Here is a 22,997-nt window from a genome sequence, read left to right on the forward strand (position 1 = left end):
GGGATGGGTGTGGTGGGGGGGGCACTGCCACTGTGACCCCCCCCCCCTTTACACTCAGGCAGGGAGGCATGGGGAAGACCCATGTTCACTGCCAACACAAACTTCCCCAGCAGCAGCTCAAAACTTGGACCCGTGCAGCCCGGGCTGCACAGCCAATCACCACCTGCCCTCTCAGCAGCGCATGCACAGTTGGATGTTATGGACAGACAGACAGATAGATAGATAAAGCCCTTTACTGACAGATAGATAGATAGATAGATAGATAGATAGATAGATAGATAATCTTTTCTTTTTTTATCACTGTGAGGAGCTCTTTTAACATAACATAGCAATGGCCTTGCTACTAGCTCCAATTAACTGAACTTGGCATTAACCACCTGAATCAGAGGGATGAAAGGTGATAACGAAGACCAATGGACAATGCCCAAAGTAAGACACTGGAAAAAGGCCAAATTAAGAGGTGTGCTTGTAATGGATCTGTTAGACAAAGGAATTTGCTGATAGTATAAAAGATGGACAGTATCCTAACTGCAGAGAGACCAATCCGAAAACAAAAGGTCATCAGAGAAGCGAAGTTGAAGAAAAGCATAAAATGAAAAACAAGGAAGTTCATCATTGTCATCGTCATAAATCCAGCCTTCAACACCTGTCTGGACTGTCCCAGCCCATGATGTACCCTTTGCTTCTAGGAACTGAGTGGCCATCTTTTCTGTTGAGCAAAATAACATCTGGGATTGGGTGAAATTATAGTATTGAATGCTTTTGTCTCTCTGAATATAGAAACTACTAAGATAATACTTTTGTACTAATGAAGTTAGACTGTGATTTTAGGACATCGAGTTGTTTGAGACTTTGATTTAAGACACTGAGTTGTCTGACACTGAATTGTCTGCATTTTGATTTTAGAACACTGAGTTGTCCAAGCTGTTGAATTTTAAGACACTGAGTTGTCTGCATTTAAGCAAAGCTTTGATTTTAGGACACAGAGTTGGTCTTCATTTGTATTGCACGTTCCTTTTAAGGGTTAATTGTGCTTTAACGATCCCTAAGTACTATTTGGTGGACAGTGGTGCCAATAGCAGGGGGGCACAGGTGATGCACTGGGGAGGTGGGGGGACACACTCCCCACCCCCTGAGATTTCTGTACCCACAGTGGGGCACAGGGCATGGGGCTGCAGCTTGGCCAGACCAGCCCTGGGCAAGAGCTTTCTCCGCAGCCCAGTGGGCAGCACCTGGTGCAGGAGGGGGTGCAACACTGCCATGGCTGCCAAGCTGCAGGCAGCAGCAGGGGACAAAAGTCTATGCCACTGTTGCACCTCACCTTGGCAGCCATTGCAGTACAGTGCTCTCTCCCGTGCTGGGTTCTGTCCACTGGGCCATAGAGGTGACTCCTGTCTGGACCTGGTGCGGCCAGGCTGTAGTCCTGTGACCTGCTGTGGAGGCAGAAATTTGGTGGGGCCATGGGTCCCCCACCCCTCTACACATCAGCTATGCTCCCCTGCCCCGCCACATGTTGCCTATGCGCACACCCCCCCATTCCCCATACACGGACCCTGTTCCCCACACACCCACTCCTTTCCTCACACACTAGGGGGCTGGGGGTGGGGGGCAGTGGTTTAAGAGTGAGGGATACCACCAGGGCTGGGGGTGGGGGACTGTAGGTCAGAAGTGAAGGGCTCTGACAGGGTCAGGGGGCTGTGGGTCAAGAGTGAGGGGCACAAACAGGGCCAGGGGCCTGCAGGTTAGGAGTGAGGGCACCAGCAGGGCTGGGAAGTGTGGGCTGTGGGCTGGCAGTGAGGAGCAATGCCAGGGGCATGACACTGGCATAACAGGGCTGTTCAGTGCCACAAAAGCACTGGGTGGGGAGGAAGGGAGGAAGGGCAGCAGTGGCAGCTGGACCCTGAGTGAAGAGGGCAGGGGGGAACTCTGATTTTCTATGATAAAACACTCCAAAATCAAACACCAAAAATATACAGGCATCTAGAATTTGTTTTATTATAATAATAGAGGCACTGGTAGGCTTCCAAATTGCTTTAAAATTGTAAATATATCAATAAAACATTGTGTTCAACTGATCTCTCTCTCTCTCTCTCTATATATATATATATACACACACACATACATATATATAGTGGAGCTTCATTTTAATCACAGAAAAGCATTAATTTTGGTGTTTTTAATGAGATAATTTTGGAAATTGTAAGAGAATTTTGGATTTTTAAACAAAGAAAACCAGGATCCTCAAATATGACATCTCTCTCTCTCTTTCTCTCACTCACTCACACACGCTTGCTGTAATTATTGGGTCAAAATGCATTAGGCTTCTCTTAATTTTAAGTAAGCCTCTACTTTGAAAAAGCAATTGCAAAAATAGTACTTTTTTTCTGCACTTTTCTGCATTCAGACCAAAGCTACATACTTTATAGGCAAAAAAAGTTATAGTGATTTTAATGCTTGTCAGCAATGCTTAGTTAGTATAACTAAATGAAAAAAAATCTATTAAAGCCGAGTCATTATCTACAGAATTGAGTACAAAATTACAAGCAATTGTTCCTATCAAAAGCAACGGGAATAAATTGAAAACATTAGATTAAGAAAAACAGATTGCTCAAAGGGTGCTGAGGTCCTAATTTGGCCTGTGGAACTTTCATTACAGGTGAGACACAAGACAGGCAGAACCCAGCTTGACTTGCTTAGCCCAAACAGTGCCTGCAAGATCTGCTGTTGGAAAATACCCAAGATAGAGAAATAGGGTACATGCTGAACCTACTGGCAGCTTTTTACAATTTTTGACCGATATTTTACTGGTCAGTTGACCAAACTTTGATTGGTCAAATACCCAACCCTACATTGAAGTAGGCCTTAAAGCAAGCCATATGATTGTACACAGGGTGTGGCAAATGTCTGCATATACCCTTACTGAAAGGAGATTTAACAATATGATTTCTGTGGTTACATGTGAGACTAAAATGGCAATTTAAGATGTTGATTCTCTTTACCTGCTCATAAAAAAAAATTTGAAGTGTTTTTTAAAATGCTCTTACCTGTTTTAACAAACACTTTAAATTCAAGTAGCATGTGTAAGATGGTCATATGACCTGATTACCCATTCATAGTTTCATAGATGTTAGGGGCTGGAAGGGACCTTACAGATCTTTGGGTCCAGCCCCCCCTGCACTTGGGCAGGAAAGATTGCTGTGGTCAGATGATCCCAGCAAGGTGGGCGTCAAGAAGCTTTTTAAAGATCGCCAGGGTGGATGGCTGTACCACCTCTGGGGGGAGCCTGTTCCAAACCCTTGGCACTTGACTTGTAAATAAGTTTTTTCTTATGCCCAGTCTGAAGCAATCTACAATCAGTTTGTGTCCATCGTTTCTTGTCCTCCCCTGGGGGGTCCTGGTGAACAGATGCTTCCCCAGGCCCTCACATATGCCCCTAATATAGGCTGCCACCAAGGCTCCTCAGAGTCTTCTTTTCTCCAGCTTGAACGGCCCCAAGTCTTTCAGCCTTTCCTCGTATGACCTGCTCTCTAGGCCTCTAATCATGCGTGTGGCCCTCCTCTGGACTCTCTTGAACTTCTCCACATCCTTCCTGAAATGTGGTGCCCAGAACTGGACGCAGTCAGTACTACAGCTGTGGTCTCACCAGGGCTGAGTAGAGTGGGAGGATGACACCCTTAGCCTTGCTCGAGGTGCCTGGGTAGATGCATGCCAGCATTTGATTTGCTCTGCCAGCTATCGCATGGTATTGGTGGCTCATATTCAACACTGGAAATCCATCCCACTTTAAATATATCTAAATGCTTTGACAAGTGAAAATGCTTTGACAAGTGATTGTTGTACATACATAACTTATGTAATTTCATTTCTAAAAAATATGGCTTGAACTGCAATGCTAATTGCCAGGCTGCAAATCAGGACACCCACAAACTTGTGTGGGATCAAAGTCTGCAATTCTACGGAGTTACGTAAACCAAACCCAACAGCCATTGCAGAAAATACCTCAAGGAAGCTGATGACTCATTTTTGCATATGTTGTTGGAGATGGCAGTCAGTGGTAAGGTCTGAATCAATGCCTATGTTAAATATACAACTACTGGTACACTAGGTGGGCAAAAATACTTCCAGCATGAGCATGGATATGTTGACAAAGCTGCCCTCCATACCACCATAGTTGGGCCACCTCTAACCCAACAAGCAAGAAAAGTCATACTGAGAAAAAACAGCTTGGCTGGTAGAACTATATCCCATTAAGAATTTCTGGGAGCACAATTCTGATGGTTGGGATTGTACTTCACATTGCTGACAAGTCCGTATATTCTCTTTCACAAATAATTTTTCTTCTTGAACACGTGTGCATGACCACACAAACATTGTTCTTATGTTAAACTAATGGGGAGTATAAAACAGAAATTCAAATTCAAAGGTAGCTGTGTGTGTGTGTGTGTGTGTGTGTGTGTGTGTGTGTGTGTGTGTGTGTGTGTGTGTATTTTACTCTTCTGGCTTACAGATAGAAAAGATGGCAAAAAAACCTAAGCACAGAATGAGAATTTCATTGGATTTGACAGTGTTATTTTAAATGCTTCAGAGTTCTTCCAGGTTTTTAAAGTGACAAATAAAATAAAAATGGAACTACAAAAATACAAGTGGAAAAGACAGGTTGTTTATTGTAGATGAAAGAACTGTTGTGGATTGTGGGCTTATATTTTACTTTATAACTACTGGATTTCTTCTGCTTTTGAACTTCATTCTTTTCTCCTTGTGCTATAAGATTAAAAAATACAATATGCCACATTCAGTCAGCCATGAGTGGTGGGTATTGTCATCTTGATTTACCTACTGATTGTGCTCTACCGGGAAGCCAGGCAGCACCAGGTGTTTTTAGTTTAACGTTAGCTCCAGAACTTAAAAAAAAAAAAAAAATCAAACTATGATGGTATTACTTATGTCTGGGGAGATACTCAGAATTGAGGTCATTAGATTAGGATGCCAGCAGTGAAAAATTCACTATGCATCGTGTTTGGAAAAATGAGTAGGTTCAAGTACTTCAAAATAAGCTGTGTTCAAAGCTGCTCCATCTACTGGAACTAGAGAAAAAAACATAAATCTCATTTATTGACTTCTTGTTTTTTGTTACGAAGTACACATAATTAGAGTCAAGTTAGATATTTATATTGAAATCAGAAAACCTTTAAACATAAAATTGTAGCATTTTTTCTTTTCATGAAACTGATGAAACTTGAAAATTACAATTTCTGAGTGACAACTGGCTACTATTAAGTAAATAAATAAATACTTTCACTCACATGTGGATACACATTACATAGAGTGGTACTATGTAGAGGTTCAGGGTAATCAGAGTTCAAGGAACCATTATGCAAGGCACTGTGTTTATAACTGAGTAAAAATAAGGACTCATCCCAGAGAGGTCATTACTGAACATTATGACAAAATGTGGCAGATGGAAAGATAGATAAACAATGACTAAGGCACTGGTTTTCAACTTTTTTAGACTTGAAGCACATCTCATAAAATGTTAGCTCTTAGTTTTCACTTGCTTTTTGACCATGGAAAAATAATAGAGCAGTTTTTCTTTTGTAAAGAATTCAGAAAGACCACGAGTCAGACCATTTTTAACATTCGCTATGGATTCCTATTTGAAATCTCTATGTTTATCTTGTGAATCATGTTTGCACATCTAACAATGCTAACATTGCATAGCACCCTGGGGGCACCCTTGAAAGGATCCGATGGTACCCTACTGGTTGAGAAGCATTAAGATAAAGTAAGAGTGAAAGCAGGTATATTTGCATAAATGCAGTTGTAAGTTATCAAAAGAGTCACAGGTGTCCAAACTACATTAGAACCGGACTATTTATTAAGAAATAATTTAAAATATTTTTGCATATTTTGAAATCTTGTACTGAAAATTTTCATTCTGATAACGATCAGATTTCACATTAGAACCTCGCATATTAATGTTCTGCAGGCTTTAATGCAAGATCTGTAATTTATTTCAATATTGCAAAAGTTACTTAGCTTATTGAAATGGCCTACAACAAAATCAAGTTTCTGTGAAATTAAAAAAACCCCACACAGCTCATTCGCACAGCATTATCTGTTGTTAAGATTGGACATTCATTATTTAACTTGTTCCTATAATTTTTTTCTTCTAAATTTCACAATAGGAGATGAAATAAAGAGCATACGATGAAGTATATGACAAGTCAATATCACAGTAAAGATTTGTACAGAAAAAATTTCCATGCTTATTTAGATCAATCACTTCCCATAAGTGCATTGTTTGGACTCTCCACTACTTGCTATTTGGAAAAAAATAAGTGATTACAAATTAAAACTCTAGTCCTGAAAATGAATCGGAGCATATGGACCCCAACTATTAAGATGTGGAGACTACAGGATACATAGAAATTAAAGTCATAATCTTGCAAAAGGTTCTGCATGTGTTTAAGTTTACACACTAAACACTTCCATTGAAGTTAGTGGGACTACTCAAACTACATGAAGTCAAGCAGGTGCATGGATTAAGGTCTGACACGACTGCTCTTACATTTGATGAGTCATTTGTATGGCAAGGTATTTATAACCAAAAGTTCCCTGCCCTGAAATCCCCAAAGTGACAGCATGCTGAAAAGGTTTGTAAGTACAGCAATTGGATATCCATAAGAGAACTTTTTATTCTTTTGAATTATATCAATAAATATCTTTTAGATCCTAACTCATTGTGTAAAATTGATCTATTTTTTCTTGAAATTATCCCGATTAAAGAAATATAACTTAACAAAATTATCATGTAATTCATTGTATGATTTTATCTGTCAATTGCATGATAGGGTTCACAATGTTTTTATGGCAGCTCACTGGGGAAGCAAAACTGTCTATATTTTTGTAGACAATTACTTCACAATTAAGTTTTTCTTTCCTCACATCAACATGAAACCAACCTTAAAATATACCTTCAGATCCAGTGGCAGGCTTAGACTCTTTCTAGATTGGTATATTTGGAGGCTGGCTTCATGCAGATGTGAGGAGAAAAGGAATTAAGGAACTGTGAAATAATTTTCTAAAATGGTTTTGCAGAAGCCATGCAGAAATAACTCGAACACTGATCCAGAGGTAAGCCCAGGCTCTACAAAGAAAATGCACTCTGTTCTAAGACAATCCCAAGAACATAGTTACTTAACTATGATTAGAATAAAATTGTCCACACATTTAGCAATGGTGACACAGACAATAAGGAACTGTAGAATAAACTTATTTAAACCTGCAGAATAAACCTTGAAAGTAGGAAGATCTAGAAATGGTTGGAACATGGGTAGAGGCTCATAGCTTATTTTCATTCATCTCCAAACTACTTTTGGTACTCGGAGTTTACACTAGCTGTCCCATCAGCCCACACAATTTGATACAACAGCCCCACTGTTAGGTTTCCTACTGTATCCCAAGGTATCTAGTACAAAAGAAGCAATTGAAACTGGATATAGCTAAACCTTAAATCGAGAGATAGGGGTTAGATGTGTGTGAGCACCTGGATTGAAAAGACAATAATAGGTATATTCCCACCCACTACCTCAATTCTAATCCTGCTGTTCTCTCAGAATAATGAACAGGGAAAACCATGTCCTCTACAAAATTTGCATGTAAGGCACAGGAATAGGTACAGGAAACCCAAATGCCTCCCTCTTGTGGGGAAAACACACAAAACCAGAAATGAAGGACAGCAAAATGACAGGCAGATAATAACGGAGCCACAAGAGAACAAGAAAACTATCATTATGAGGAATTGCCCTGAATGTATAGAGATGATAGTTACACAAAAAAGTAAAATAAAATGTCCATTTGCCATTTTCCAGTCACACAATCCTATCTTGTAATTGTCAGGACTACTCATCTCAGGAGAGTTTGCAAGACTAGGCCCACATGAATTTAATCTTAATAGTTATTATGGAGCAAAACTACCAAGTAGCAGTTAAGCACCAATTGGAACCAAGGGCCCCAGTAATATGTTCTCCTTTTTCTGCAACAATCTGCCCTTGAATCCCCCGATCAGACCCTCATTTCTCAGTTTCTGTAGCAGGCAAGAAACAGGCACTAATACAGAACAGTTACATATCTGAGCTTAATTTATTTAAATTCCTTTTTAACAACTGATTCAATGCAGCAAGAAAACAGTTTAATACAATTATGTCTCAGTGCCTTAGAGGCACATTTTGAGCTTGTTACAAGTTCTTTACCTAAGCCTTGTTAGAAAAGGAGCCAGTCTTTAGAGACACCAGAGGGCATTCCAGCAGTCAATAATTCATCAATGCTTTCTTATCAATAAATGTTAATGCCCCAAACACTATAATCCAGTAATGTCCAAAATTGACCTAATTTGGATTTCTACCATCTGAAACATGAGCAGAGGCAATTTAGAAAAAGGCTTATGGGAAAACTTTCTAACTTCGAAACATATTGTTCAAGTGGATCTGAGCATGTGGAAAACTCTAGACGTGCAACTAAGGGTTAGTTATGCAAAGCCAATACTCTGAACCTCACTTCGCAACCCAAATTAGGATTACCGATTTCCTGGAATGAAAATCATTTTCACCAGAAACCTAAGATGGTGACAAAGACAGGTTACTCAGTGGTTCAGTATATATGTTCCCGAGTTCTCAATACTTCAAAAAAATTTCAGTGGCAAAATATAAGTCTTGAGGTCCTAAATTCAAAGATTCCATGGTCATAATATATCAACATTATTCAGTGGTGACCTTCTCCACAAAAAAGGCCCAAAAAAGCCTTATCAAGTGTTTGCTTTTAGAAGGGATGAGTGTTTGTATAAATTATATGTTAGTAATTTGGTAGACATCAGTATAAATTCTGTCTAAACTTTTAACTCCTCTTTTTGTTATAACTGTACATATTTCCTTTCAGTATATTTATACCAGCAGCCTAATGCCTAAATTTCACCACCATTTAAGTTGCAATTGAATTTCACTCATTTTTTGGTTTTAAATTGCATGTTTGAAAGACTTGTGAATAAAGACATATACCCACAGTCTCTCAAAGCTTCAGACTGTCAAACATTTTTTCAGAAGAGTTTAAGAAAGATATTTTCACAAAGTATAGTTAAAAAGTAATTTTTTTACAACTAAATCATAGGGAAAATGCCTAAAACTGTACTGAAGTTTGGTAACGCCGACAGGCTGTTTCTACTATAAAACTACAGCTTTTAGTGCCAGCATCATTAAGAAATTCTTCAAATTACTTTTAAAATATTCTTTTCCCTCAGGACTTTCACTTATACCTAATTAGACTACTTACCCCATGCCGTGTAATTCCCTGTTGCCAAAACTGCTAAATGCTTCAATAAGTAGGAGGAGGGCATCAGTGGAGCAAGACAGATGTAATGTCATTGGGTAACAATAGAGGTGTGAAGCAACTGCCTTAATTATAAAGCTCATTAATTCACAGTGTTTAGGAGGAGGAAACCCCCCCTGAAAAATTGGCCATAATTCTGTTAAAATGCCTAATCTTTTCAACACAGCATCAGATTGCAAAAAACTTTCAATTTACACCTTTAATAAGATGGAATATTAATTGAACTAGTAATTATAAAAACAATCAACATCTGCAGAAAACTAAAATGGTAAAACTATGAGATTATTCTACTTTAGTTCAAGGATGCCACAAGTCCCTTCTCCTATTTTACCTTTTAAAGATACTTATATAAATGAATTTGGACTTGATTTATTTTATATTTAATGTCAGTCCTTAAAATAATTAAGAGATATATGTATAGCACAATCTTATTGGGAGAGGACCTGTACTTGAACTTCCTCACAGCTTAAAATATGAACACATTACTTCAGTCCTGTGACTGGTCTACAATGAAAAAGTTTACCATTTCAGCTCTGGTGGTTTTGTTACATCCCAAGTCACCCAATGCTAGGGTGCTCCTATGGCAGGAGGCCTGTAGTATATTTTAGATGGCCTTGAAGAGCAGCTTAGATCAGGTCAGCCATTCCAGGCTGCCCTATAAACACAAGTGGAATTCAGCATCTCAGCAGTATGGATGAGGCGAACCTAGCCTCTAACATGCCCCTTAGTGTAGCTCCCAGAACATCCCCCATCTCAAATGTTGCAAGGAGATCTTCAGAAGATAGTCTGAAACCATCGTTTGCCAGGCTTATGCTGGAGGAATACGCCTTTAGTTGGAATGGGAGACTGGGGGACTTTTTCTCCTCTTTTTGGCTGTTTTACTAAAAGGGGATGGAATGAAGGGTGAGAATATGATCTTGTGTGTTCAGTGTCATTTTAGTTAACTTGTCTTCTAAAATGATATAATTTTCCCTAGCAGACATTTTCTTAGCCCTTTTAGTTTATAATAATTTTACATGTAGCACTTACTAACAGGAAAATGCAAGAGAGAGTTTTATACAATGGACATTTTAGACAGAATGGGTCACATCTCCTACATTAAGATTGTCTGACAGTTTCCATATAAAAGATTATGGTGACCTTTATTCTGAACTTTTCACATATCCATTATTTGTAGCAGGCTATTTAAACTGGCAGGAGAAAGTCCATGGGAAAAAGAAGTGGCTTTTTGTGTCTCATGAAATAATGATAGGATGTAAATTGTTGAAAAGCAACATTTCCATTTTCCTTTATGTGTTGCCTAAGAAAATGTTGGCAGCACATCAGAATAATAGTGGAGCAGAACCATTCTAAAGTTAACCTATGGAGTGGGAGTTGTGAGGTTAAGGACTTGAAAGTGAGGAAATGCTAGATTTCAGGTTGTTTCTGTATCCTTAATTCTGCCCTCTTCTATGCACTATGATACAGCCTTTAATTACAGTCACATCTTTTTCCACAGGATTTTGACCTCATTTAATGAACAGGATAGAAATGCAAGTGGGCAAATTAAGGTTGCAAGGGTAATGGTAACTCTGGCATTCGAAAACTTTTAGGGCTTGCCTCTGTAAGCTAAATAATAATCTTTTAAATGTGTTGCTATATTTTGGAAAAAGAAAAAGGGGTAAAACAATTTCTATTATGTAAATATGTAACCATTCTGCATCTACAGCTATACCTTTTACACTGAACCACAACCCTTACAAGTGCCAGGACTAACTACATGAGCTGGCAGCAAAGGAAGGCTATTATTCCAGAGGCCTGATGGGCCTTAGGGACCAGGAAGTAGTGGGGGAAGTGGGAGGCCGCATAATTTACCAGACAAGATACAGATGGGGAGAATCACTCCCAAGCATTCCCAGTCTACTCCTGGTATTGCTGCTACAATTTCTTTGGTGGCAGCAGTGTCGATGTAGCCATGAATGTTAGTGTTCAGTTAACATATTGGCATGCATACAGTATTATAAGTAGCTTTGATTGGAGAAATAGCTAATAGACAGATTCAGATGATTATAAAGCAAAGCAACATGAATAAATGGGTATAATCATGCTGAAAAAGAAAACTAACCCCACCGCAAAAAACAACCAAACAGAAGAAAACCACCCAGCTAACCCCAGCTCACCAGCCAAACTGATAAAGCACAACTTCCTTAAAAGGCAACAGCATAACATTTATTTTCAATTTGTTCAATTAGTTTTAGAAATATGACTCAGATGTGTGTTTGAAGTACTTTAAACATGAAAACCACCATAAAGTTATAAATAAAAATATAAACTAATAATATTATAGCACAGTTTTTATAAGAGGTAACAGTGTGAAAATAGTTTTCTTTAGAAATACCAGATTATTTTTTTCAAGTACTTAAAAATTGCAAAATATGAAAGGACAATTCAAATTTCAAGCCCAGTCCTAGAGGAATGCAAAGTCGTTTCCATGTAGATCATTTTCATTAGTGTAGCTAATATATCTTGTAATCAAGGCATAATATCCGTCTGAAAAAAATACTGAAAAGTTTCAAGAGAGTCCAATGCACAAGTACAGATACCAGAAGTGAGAGGTGCATTCACTGAGAGAACTGTTTACACTTGTTTGTTTCTAGTTTTTTGTTACCAATTTCTTACAATCTTTGTGATATTTACAGGAGGTTTTTCCGGATTGAGGGCCCTGTATCCAAAGCTATTTACTAAGCCAAGATTTTTCCCCATTCAGCATGGGGAAAACAAAGCCGCATCTTAGAATTGAGTATGGGATCACTCCAACTCGGAACTGTGGGAAAAATCAGTGTCCTTGGCTCATATATGTGCAAGAGGAGGCCCAGAGCCACTCCATACTTGCTCCTGCCCTGTGCTGCAGGGGGCAACAGCGCATGGAGCCCTTGGCAAGGGACTGAAGCAAAGGCACACAGGGGAGAGGGAGGCAGGAAGAGAGCAGCTGCTGGAAAGAGGAACCTGTTTGCTGCTACTGCTGTCCCCAGCCGAGTCAGGCTCCCTCCGTAGCTGTTCCCACCTGTACAGGGCAGGAGCAGTTCTGGGGCTCTCTCTGTGTACAGATTAGCTGAGCACAATGCCGTGGGGAAAGGCAAGTAGGGAAGAGGGGGGAAGGGCAAGTGGCAGGAGGCAGACAGGGAGGCAAGAAGCAGGGGTCTGGCTACCTGCACTCCAAACACTTTCTCCACATCACCAAGCCCTCTTCCACTGCTTTCCTCAGGGGGGCAGGGGAGGAGATTGGGAGGACAAATTTAGGAGAAAAACTCCAATATTTATATTCTATACATGGAACTGTATAACAAATGTATCATTTTCTATGTACAGAATCTAATTATTGTGTGTGTGTGTGTGGGGGGGTTGTCTTACATTCAAACTCATCTTATGTTCTTAGGCCTTGGATTCAGGTAAATGCAGTGTATCAATGCAAAGTAAGTGCAAGGCAGATGTAGCACAGTACAATTTCTGCTAGGGCATTGCTCTTAAGAAATAAATGTTTGAGGTTCTATGTGGATTGAATGTATAGATATAATAACTGTCCTCCAATCTAATAACAGTTAATAAAACATAATAATATAAAGTAATAATGAAATAATTCTAGAAAGTCTTAGGAATGACCTTGTTAACCATGAAAGTCAATTTCAAGGCATATAGTGAAGATAATATGACATTTTGTTTTGCCTATTACAAGCATGGAAATCTAGTCAGTTGTAAATATTTTGGAATACCAGAAGAGGAAGCTCCTAATATGTTCTAATGCATCATCAAGACTTTGAAAGGCAACCAGTTCAGTAACGTAACTGGGGTGGGAATGGGGGGTGAGGAGATAAGATGGGCAAAAGCCCGGGTGCCAGAATGAAGGCCTTGCAGGGACTCTTTGCTGTGAAAGCAGCAGAACTAGTCTAATGAGTAAATGCAAACATGAAAGGAAACTCAGGGGCAGGGAATGTCTACACCAGTCACTTGATGATTTTCCTGGCCAATTTCTTTTGACAGAAGCAGCTCTTTTGTGAGCCCTAACAACTGTATATGGAGCCTAATGTTTCTGCAATAAGTCCACAACTATGTACTTGAAGATAAGAACAAAGTTTACCTATTAAGAGCAACATACCAAGAATTTGTAGTGAGCTCAGTGTGTTTTATTATATCAATCAGAGCCCTCAGGAATGTGATGAGCAACAGCAGTTACAGAATTTGTGTATGACTAAATTGCTTAATTTATGAAAGGATTATGAGGCAACTGGCCAATAATAGATGATAGATAAGTGCAAGGTATTGAACAAGTATAAGAAGTGCTGGGTTCTAAATGAATTGGCATTACTGGCATGTCTACACGAGATACTTCTTGCACAGGAGCTCATTACTAATGCACAGCAGTGTCACATTGCACGCACTGTGACTTGACGCTACTGCGCAGCTGTAACGAGCTACTGTGCAGTCAGCATCACCAGGAAGCTGTGCGGGGATGCTACTGTGCATTAACACTGGTTACCACACAGTCATTTAGTACTTGCATACTTGGGTATGCAAGTACTTAAATGCCTGCACAGTAACAATTGCTCAGTCAGTGTCTAATGTAGACATGGCCACTGAGGACACTATAGACAACTTAATGCAGGACAGTTGTTAAAGTGTTAGCATTAATAAAGATCTAGAGAATAACATTAAAATATTCAAATACTATTTGATAAATTGATTTTATGGTCTCCATCATCTGGAACCCATTCATTTTGGGTGCCCTGTTCAGAAAGTGTACATGCAGCAGCAATATAAAAAACTTGGAGAAGAGCAAGGGAAATTAGAATCATGGACAAACGATCATGTGAACAGATAATTTTAAAAAAACAAAGACTGTCTTGTTGAGGGAAATTAATAAAACAAACATAGGATTTGGATATCAAATATGCTGCAGAAAGAACCCCCAATAAATGGTCCTATAAACTGATAAGAATACCGGTAAAAGTGACAAATAGCTTATTATGATCCAATAAAAAATTAGTCCTTTACATTATATCAATATGAAGAATATCTTCAGTTATGCTAGCCAATAAAATATTTTTATATATACACATTTGTATAATGAACATCCAGCCTCTTGTTTTATCACATAAGAGAATTTCTTTCTAGATTTGGTGGGAAATTTTTCCCACTTGATTTGCACTTGCTGTCCATTATGAGGCATTTGCATACCTTTTTAAGTATACACCATTGATCATACCTACCAGAGAAATGTCTATATTCCTATATAAAGAAGGATATTTTCCCCTTACTAAATAGCACAAAATAATTTTTTCTAAAATGATTATTGTAACTCATGGCTCATTTGAAAAATACTAAGGTGGTTCTATTCTTGGATCTTGATGTTTACAATATCTAGCAGTAAAATTTTAGAGAAGTAAGATTACAATTTGGAATGCACCTGAACATACAGGAGTACATGAGCTCCAGTATGGTCCCAGGTACTCTTGGACATGTCATTGCTATTAGATAAGCCAGATATGTAGCTCTGGCTAGTTTACATGTTGCCAATTATCAAGGTAGAGGACAGAGTTCAACTAGTCTAGGTAAAACTACTGAAGACAATCTAGGTCAGTACATACTTATGGGTGTGGGTAGAAATACTATTTACTCTTTAGGAGGGTTTTCATGTAATATCATGTACCTCTTTGATTTATGGATGGTCAAGTGAAAGAGTCACCACTTACTGTCAAAACTAAAAGTAGTTCTTCAATGCTGCTTTCGGATTTCAACAGATCCTTGAATATCCCAATAGTTGTATGTTTCAAATAATAATAGGAAGCAATGCGGCCATAAGTTAGAGGCACAATGCCACGATTATCCTGTTTAAAGAAGAACATGTGTCATGAAACATATATACAATTGCAAAAATATGTTAAGATTTTATTTAAGGAGACTGAATGATGAGAATGCAACTGCTAAGTTACTTAACAGCACAATGCAAGTTGCTAAAATAACTGGGAAATTCCCAAGTTATTGGGAGCTCAATGTCAGGCTCTCCCTACATCAACAAGTTGCCAGCTTGGCTCTTGGCTGGTAGGCAGCACCATGTGCTCCTATGGCTGAAAACCCTGATCAACTGACTGGGGCTTCCAGCTGCAGCAGCACATAGTGCACTCCCCCGGTTGGGAGCTCTGATCACCTGCTTCCAGCTGTAGGAGCTCATGGTGTGCTGCTTCGCCTGGGAGCTCTGATCATCTAACCGGGGCTTCCAACTGGGAGAGCCCCAGACATCTGACTGGGCCTCCTAGCCATAGAAATGCTTGGTGCACTCCCCAGCTGGGAGCCACACACAGCTGAGGGGCCTCCCAGCCTCTGGAGCACATGGGAATCTTGAAAGGCACCTTTGTGCTCTACAGCCCAGGCATTAGCTACACTTTCAATTAAAGGTGTGGTAAGAGCCAGTCATGTATTCTGTGTAATAACTTTGTGGTTTATTTCTCCTTTTATCATGCCATTAATTGACTGAATGTGCTGCCAGGTCACTAGTTCAGATGTGGTTAAATAGTAAATCACATCTTAAGTGTAATGTCTGTCAGGGGCCATACTGTCATATCCTATGTTCTGTTTTAATTTTGTTTAAACTGGCAAAATAAACAATTCTACTGTATGCCTTAGCAAAAAATATAAATTATATACATTTTATTATAATGTTATTGTATTATTTTAAATAAAGATGAAAATAAATTACTACTACTGCAACAAATGTGAAGATCTCCATCTCCCATTGCCCCCTTATGTAGGAATTCTGTAATAATGCCAAAGAATTCTTAAGGTTCACATCAAGAATTTGATAATTAAAGAAAGAAGTAAATACACTAAACTTAAGCTAAGCAAAATAACCAAATGGCAGTGAATATTACCTCTACTGATTCTTTATTTTCTATATCAAATCTTACCTTCTCAATTTCAATACAGGAGGCACAGTCCAGATCAAAGAGGGATCTTTCAACAAGGCCTGAAAGGTATTTGTTCATGGTATCATGGCTCACATCATCTAAGTTGTAGTAACTAGATAAATTTAAAACAGATAAATTATGTAAGGACTTTTGAAACAACCAACGTGTAACAATAAGGACATCTTGTGTCAATGTTACTTAGTTGCTGTTAAATAAAAACAGTACTGGAGAGAGCAACTATTCAGACTGACAGTTGCACAAGTAAACACAGAACTGTTCCCTTCTATAGTTTAAAAATAAATTCATGTTGCTTTTTGCTGAGTCTTAAATAACTGGAGTCTTGAAATAACTGAAGCAAGGTGAAAATGTTGATATGAAAAGATGACTGTTTTTGTATTAGCAAACAACTGAGGTTAATTAGTCCAAAATTGAACATTTTATTTTGTTAATTGGAAAGTTTTCTAGATTAGATGACTACAAGAGTAAATAAGTAATATTAAATGTACACAAGGATGTATTTATTTATCCAGTGGACTGATAGAAGAAAGCACTTAGGGTAGAAAGTATTTTATATTTTGTAAATGAAAAATAAAAGATCTAGTGAAATGGGGGGAGTAGTAGATATGCTGGAGGGTAGGGCTAGGATTCAGAGTGACTAGACAAATTGGAGGACTGAGCCAAAAGGAATGTCATGGGCTAGGGCAGGGGCGGGCAGAATATGGCCCGCGCGCCACATCTGGCCCACGAGGCCATTCTATCCAGCCCATGGGGGCCTCTAAAAAATGTAGAAAACTAATATTTCTCTGCCCTTGGTTCCTGTCAAAAATGACAGGAACCAAAAGCAGTAGGACCCAGGGGAAGCCCGGCGGACTCCCACAACAGGGGGGACCGCCCAGCCCCACCCCCCAGCCGGAAGCTCCAGCCCTGGTTTCTGGGGTGGAAGCACATGGCTGCTCTGGCGCGGGAAGGTCAGGTAAGTGGGGGGGGAACCCCGGGCAGGGAAGGAGCACGGGTGGGGAAGCGGCCCCTCTCCACCCATGCCGGGTGACCTGAGCTGCAGCTGCTTGCAGCCCGCATGGGGCTGCCTGTGCCCACTCCAGACAGCCCCATGTGGGCTGTGAGCACCTGCAGCACGGGGCAGTGGGTGAGGGATGGGGGAGGGGCCGCTTCCCCCCCATGCTCAGCTTTTCCCTGGGCTCCTTCCCTGTGCAGAGAAAAGTGGCCCCTCACCCACCCTATGGCTGGCGCTCCACACTGCAGGTGCTCGCAGCCCACGTGGAGCTGTCCAGAGTCGGTACAGGCAGCCCCAGGCCGGCTGCGAGCAGCTGCAGTGCAGGGAACTGGGCATGCGGCAGGGAGGGGCTGCTTTCTCCCCCCACCCCGCACTCAGCACCACCTTATAACCTGGCCCCACTGCCAGGCTGGCAGTTGGGAGGGTTACAAGCTGGTGCTGAGCAAGGGGAAAAGTGGCCCCTCGCCTGCCTCATGGCCAGCGCCCTGCGCTGCAGCCACCTGCAGCCTGCATGAGGCTTCCTGTGCCTGCTCCAGACAGCCCCGTGGGGGCTGCGAGCGCCTGCAGCAGGGACCACTGGCCATGGGGCAGGCGAGGGGCCACTTTTCCGCACACTCACCACCAGCTTCCCTGCTGGTGAGCAGGGGGTCGAGGCTGAGTGCCGCCCCCTGCCTGTACCGTAGGGCTGCGGGGCACTGGGAGTGAGTGGGTGGGGAGCCAGCGGGAGCACGGGGCCCACACCAGTGCCCAGAGCTAGTGCCGGTGGGGCCTAGAGCAGGGTGGCAGAAGTGCAGGGTCCCAGCTGACAGGGGTTCTATGGAGCCCAGCCAGCTCCCCCCTCCCTGCTGGTGCAGGCCAGTCTGGCTCCACAGACCCCTGCAGGCCTGTGCCCCACTCTGGACCCCACCGGTGCTGGCCCTGGGACATTGGTCCCAAGATGGTGACCAGGGGGCGGGGCACCTCTCAAGGGGCAGGGCTACTAATGCAGCTCTCGACAGCCTGACAAAACTGGGTAAGCAGCCCTCCACTCAAAATAATTGCCTGCCCGTGTGCTAGAGACAGACATTCAAAAAGCCTGAATTGATTCAATCTTTGCAGGTTAGTCTAACCTGGCTAGGCTAAACCAGTTTATAACTGTACAGATATCCCCTCTGGACTGAACAAGTTCAGGCACATAGCTGTAGTGGCTCAAGCTAGAAGCCGGGGGGCACTAGAGTAGCTCTCCCTACTCTTCCATAGTGCTAAGTTGAGGCAGGCATGGTCAGGCCCCAGGAGGATGCTCTGATTAGGGAGAGGTTCTCCCCCTCCCCCTGAGCAGCCTAGCAGGGAATGCTTATCACACCTAACTCAGTGTTTATCAACCCTTTAAGAAAACAAAGCCTCTCTCCATTAGTTCAAGATCTCTTCTTAAACAGCTTTTCCAAGAAGGATATTACCAGCTACCTGCCGATTAGCTCCAAAAAGCCTGTCTGCCTTTATCGTCTCTCGCAGCACAGACTGCAGCCAGCAGGTGGTGTGCTAACTAATGCTGAGAGGTGTTTGTGTAAAGCAGAGGGGCACGGAAGAATAATCCCTGGTTAGCAGGGAGAAGTCAGGCAGATGCCTGCAGTCTCTGCTGCAGCTCCAGCGAGGGAGCAGAGGAGAGGGGCCATCTCTGCTGTGGAGCAGAGAGCCCCACCCAGCCCAGGATGCTGGGGGAGTCCAGCAATGGGTCTGAGAAAGACATTGCATAAACCAGTTTGACCCAGATCAGTTAAGTATGATACTGCATTCAACCAGGTTTATCTCAAACCCATTTCAGCTGTTTTCAAACTGGTTTATGTGCAATGAACATCTGTTCTGTTAAAGGTTTAAACTAGTTTCTGATCATTCAAACCGATCCATGTGTAATGTCTGTCCCTAGCCACGAGGTTCAACAAGGATAAGTGCAAAGTCCTCCACTTAGGACAGAAGAATCCCATGCACTGGTACAGGCTGGAGGCTAGCTGGTTGGATAGCAGCTCTACAGAAAAGGACCTGCAGGTTACAGTAAACAATAAGCTGAATATGAGCCAACAGCATGCCCTTGTTGCCAAGAAGGCTAATAGAATACTGGTCTACACTGGTAGAAGTGTTGCCAGCAGGGAAAGGGACGTGATTATTCTTCTCTATTCAGCATTGGTGAATCCACATCTGGAGTACTGTGTTCACTTTTGGGCCCACCCATTACAGAAAGGATTTGGAAACATTAGAGAGAGTCCAGCGGAGGGCAATGAAAATGGTGAGGGGGATGGGGCACACAACTTATGAGGAGAGGCTGAGGGAACTGGGCTTATTAGTCTACAGAAGAGAAGACTGAGAGGGGACTTCATAGCAGCCTGCAAATACCTGAAGTGGGGTTCAAAAGAGGATGGAGCTAGAGTGTTCTCAGTGGTGGCAGATGACAGAACAAGGAGCAACCATCTCAAGTTGCAGCAAGGGAAGTTTAGGTTAGAGAATAATAAGAATTTTCTCACTAGGAGGCTAGTAAAGCACTGGAACAGGTTACCCAGAGAAGTGGTGGAAGCTCCGTCTTTGGAGGTTTTTAAGACCCATCTAGACAAAGCTTTAACTGGGATGATCTAGATAGGGATGGTCTTGCTTTGAGTACGGGGTTGGACTAGATGACTTCCTGAGGTCCCTTCCAACCCTAATTTTCATGATTCTAAGAAATCTCTTGAAAATTCATGGTGTACCATTCCAAGTTTATTTATTAAATATTTTCTGTTATATATGCCTCAATCCTGTTTTTTCACAAAACTGAAATTAATCAAAAAAGGAATTCTACAATACAAATTCTTATGACATATTTCAGTTTATGTTCTCCTGGTTCTTCTCTGTATGTAAATTGACATACACAGCTCTCTGTACTAATGTGCAAAGACATTTCCTATACCTATATATCATGGCATTTTGGGCCAAATCCAGCTCTTTAATAGTAGAAAAAAAGGCCAAATCTTTAGATTCTTACAGACAATAAACATGGATTCAAGTGAGTTTTGCCTGAGTCAAAACTGAATAAAAATGGAGTAAGGACATGAGAACGGGGCTGGATAAGTCCACTTGAGTCAAACTGATAATTCAGTTTAGGTAAAGAAAAACATTGAGGATACTTCTAATACTCCTAAGTTTTAATCAAGAAGTTAAGGAAAAAAAACCTAAAATAAAGGCAGTTCAGTAAACATACTATTTCAAAGAGGGAGATGAACAGCAGAAAAGGTTAATCATTAACTGACATGTTAAAAAAGCACAGTAAGAAAAGAAGAGCAATTTGAGCTACAGTGTAATTTAAGTCACTTCTTAATTCTGTAAATAGTTGACACATTTTTTTCACACTTGTTAGTGACATTGTCTTCCTAGCACTTCCCAGCATTGCTACTATCAGTTCAGCTGGTAACACAGCTATGTTGTCTAGCTCAGTCTAGCTACTGAGAGTGTTTCAAACACTTCCTCTTCACAGTTAGACAGGAGGATGGTTAGAATGTCAGTAGTAGGTAACAGCTTTGTTTCCACTACTGCTTTCACTGTTGCTGCTGTACTAATGTTAGCAAAAGTGACAAATGTTAAAGAAAAAGGAAATCCTCCCTTACACAACTTTTAAGTAATTACTACATGTTAATTTCAAGCGTACTTTATAAAGAGACTGTAAAAGCATACTTAATTTTAATATAATTTTCTGTAACTCAATTTTTAGCAGCCTCTAAATTCACTTTTTTTTTACTCCAAGTTTTGAGCCTAGGAGAAACATTATGCTAAATAGTTGCTCTACTGTCTTCAGTTTGCTTAACTAGTAATCACAGTCACTAGTAAGGAGGCTGGTTATTTGCTGCCTCATATTCTGTGTCAACTGGGCAAAACTGATGTAATACTCTCCTGCTGGTATTAGAGAAAAATCCTGATTTGGTGGTACCTTCTTACAAACAATTTTGCACTCATGTAAGTGATTACAATAAAGAGCAGAGGCAACAGAGTTATACCCTTTGGGTACGGACAGACATTCAAAAAGGCTGAGCCTGAACTGATTCAATCTTTGCAGGTTAGTTTAACCTGGCTAGGCTAAATCAGTTTTGTAACTGGACAGACATCTCAGAAATGTAGGCACATGCCTGCAGTGGCTCAGGCTAGAAGCCGGGGGGTGCTATAGCAGCTGTCCCTTACTTCCACAGCTTGGAGCTGAGGGGTGTGTGGCCTGGCTCCAGCAAGAGCTCCGATTAGCCTGGCAGGGAACTGGTAACAGTGTTTATCACTCAGTTAAGAAAACAACAGAGGGACATTATCAGCTACTTGTTGATTCTGCCTGTTGATTCTACCTATTGATTCATCATGGACCATAGGCAGCATGTGGCCTGCTAGCTAATACACAGACACCTCCTCAGCAAGGCAGAGGGGAAGGAGGAATTCCTGCTTAGCAGGGAGTGGTAAGGGGAGTGGGGAAGCAGCCTGTAGTTTCTACTGCGCCAGCCAGGAAACTGTGCAGCAGAGAGCCCCACCCAGCCCAGAGAGCATGACAGGATGCTGCGGTGTCTGGTTTATCTTAAAACAGCAAGGGGCCTGGGGCAGTATTGCATAAATTGGTTTGAGCCAGATCAGTTAAGTCTGATACACTACATTCAACCAGGTTTATCTCAAACCCATTTCAGCCATTTTCAAACTGGTTTATGTGCACTGAACATTTGTTCTGTTACAGGTTTAAAAATCAGTTTCTGAGCACTTAAAACAGTTTGTGTGTAATGTCTGCCCATAGCCTTTAAGTAGATTCTTGTTAGGCTGTTTTCAAGCATTAAAAACAATATTGTTGTGCAAGTAAAAAAAAACCCTCATCACTCTGTGTATTAACTAGAAACTTTTGTATCAGGTGGTATCAAGTTACCTGAGCAACCCTGACCTATCCGAAGAAAAGCTGATCACAGGAAAATTGTATCCCTGTTTCTTTCAGCAATATCCCTTTAATTTTGATGGTGAAGAGTTACCTTCAAATTTTACCAAAGCCTAAACCATTGATACAAAGTGGTGAATATTTTGATTTTAATCATTACCACGTATTTTCAGTGACATGTTAATACCCAACACATTTTAGACTGAACTTGGTTATTAGACCATATTAAGTTACCTTATATGAAAATGTTTAAAAATCAGCAGATAACAACATTTAGTCTTTTTTAAAATTATGTCACAGAATTCTTTAAAGGGGTACAAAATACATTTACATTTTCAGTTTTATGTGCAATGTAGAAGTCAGAAATTATCCTAGTTTAGGGCCTAATTCACTTACTGTTGGTCAAGAGCTGGATGTAGAGATAGATGCTTCAGACTCTATACCAGGATGATTTCAGGACTGTTGTGTGTAATTATCCTCAGATGAATACTATTATTAATAATAATAATAATTTGTATTCTTATAAAACATGAAAAAGTAATTTTTCAGGAGCAGGCCCTATACCAACAATTTAATTTTAGAATATTTTTCAAAGCAATTTAGATGCTAGTATTGTATTATGCACTCTTTCAGGTTTAGAATAAGTCATGATAGGCAAAGTTCTTCTGAGATTGCTGAAAAAGCAAACTATTTTTGCTAGAATTTTCTGCTGAATCATAGATCAAAATAAAGAAATGTGTCAATATTGACACTTTTGGAAAAAATGTAGGGA

At 40.7% G+C, this 22,997-nt stretch overlaps 1 protein-coding gene across 5 annotated transcripts in view; it reads right to left on the reverse strand.

The window, feature by feature from the left end:
• ASCC3 (activating signal cointegrator 1 complex subunit 3) overlaps positions 1–22,997 on the reverse strand; it is a 567,052-nt gene that overhangs the window by 68,769 nt on the left and 475,286 nt on the right. For 4 of the 5 annotated variants that reach the window (XM_006020463.3, XM_025200058.1, XM_025200059.1 and 1 more), the window contains exons 35-36: positions 16,320–16,431; positions 15,108–15,242 (exon numbers count right to left, since the gene is read on the reverse strand). In XM_006020463.3, the coding sequence (XP_006020525.1) occupies positions 15,108–15,242; positions 16,320–16,431 (247 nt within the window). Of the gene's footprint in view, positions 1–15,107; positions 15,243–16,319; positions 16,432–22,997 lie in introns of those variants that run through there. The other variant, XR_003093256.1, reaches the window with a different exon arrangement.

Source organism: Alligator sinensis, unplaced genomic scaffold (assembly GCF_000455745.1).
Source record: "Alligator sinensis unplaced genomic scaffold, ASM45574v1 scaffold145_2, whole genome shotgun sequence".
NCBI lineage: Eukaryota > Metazoa > Chordata > Crocodylia > Alligatoridae > Alligator > Alligator sinensis.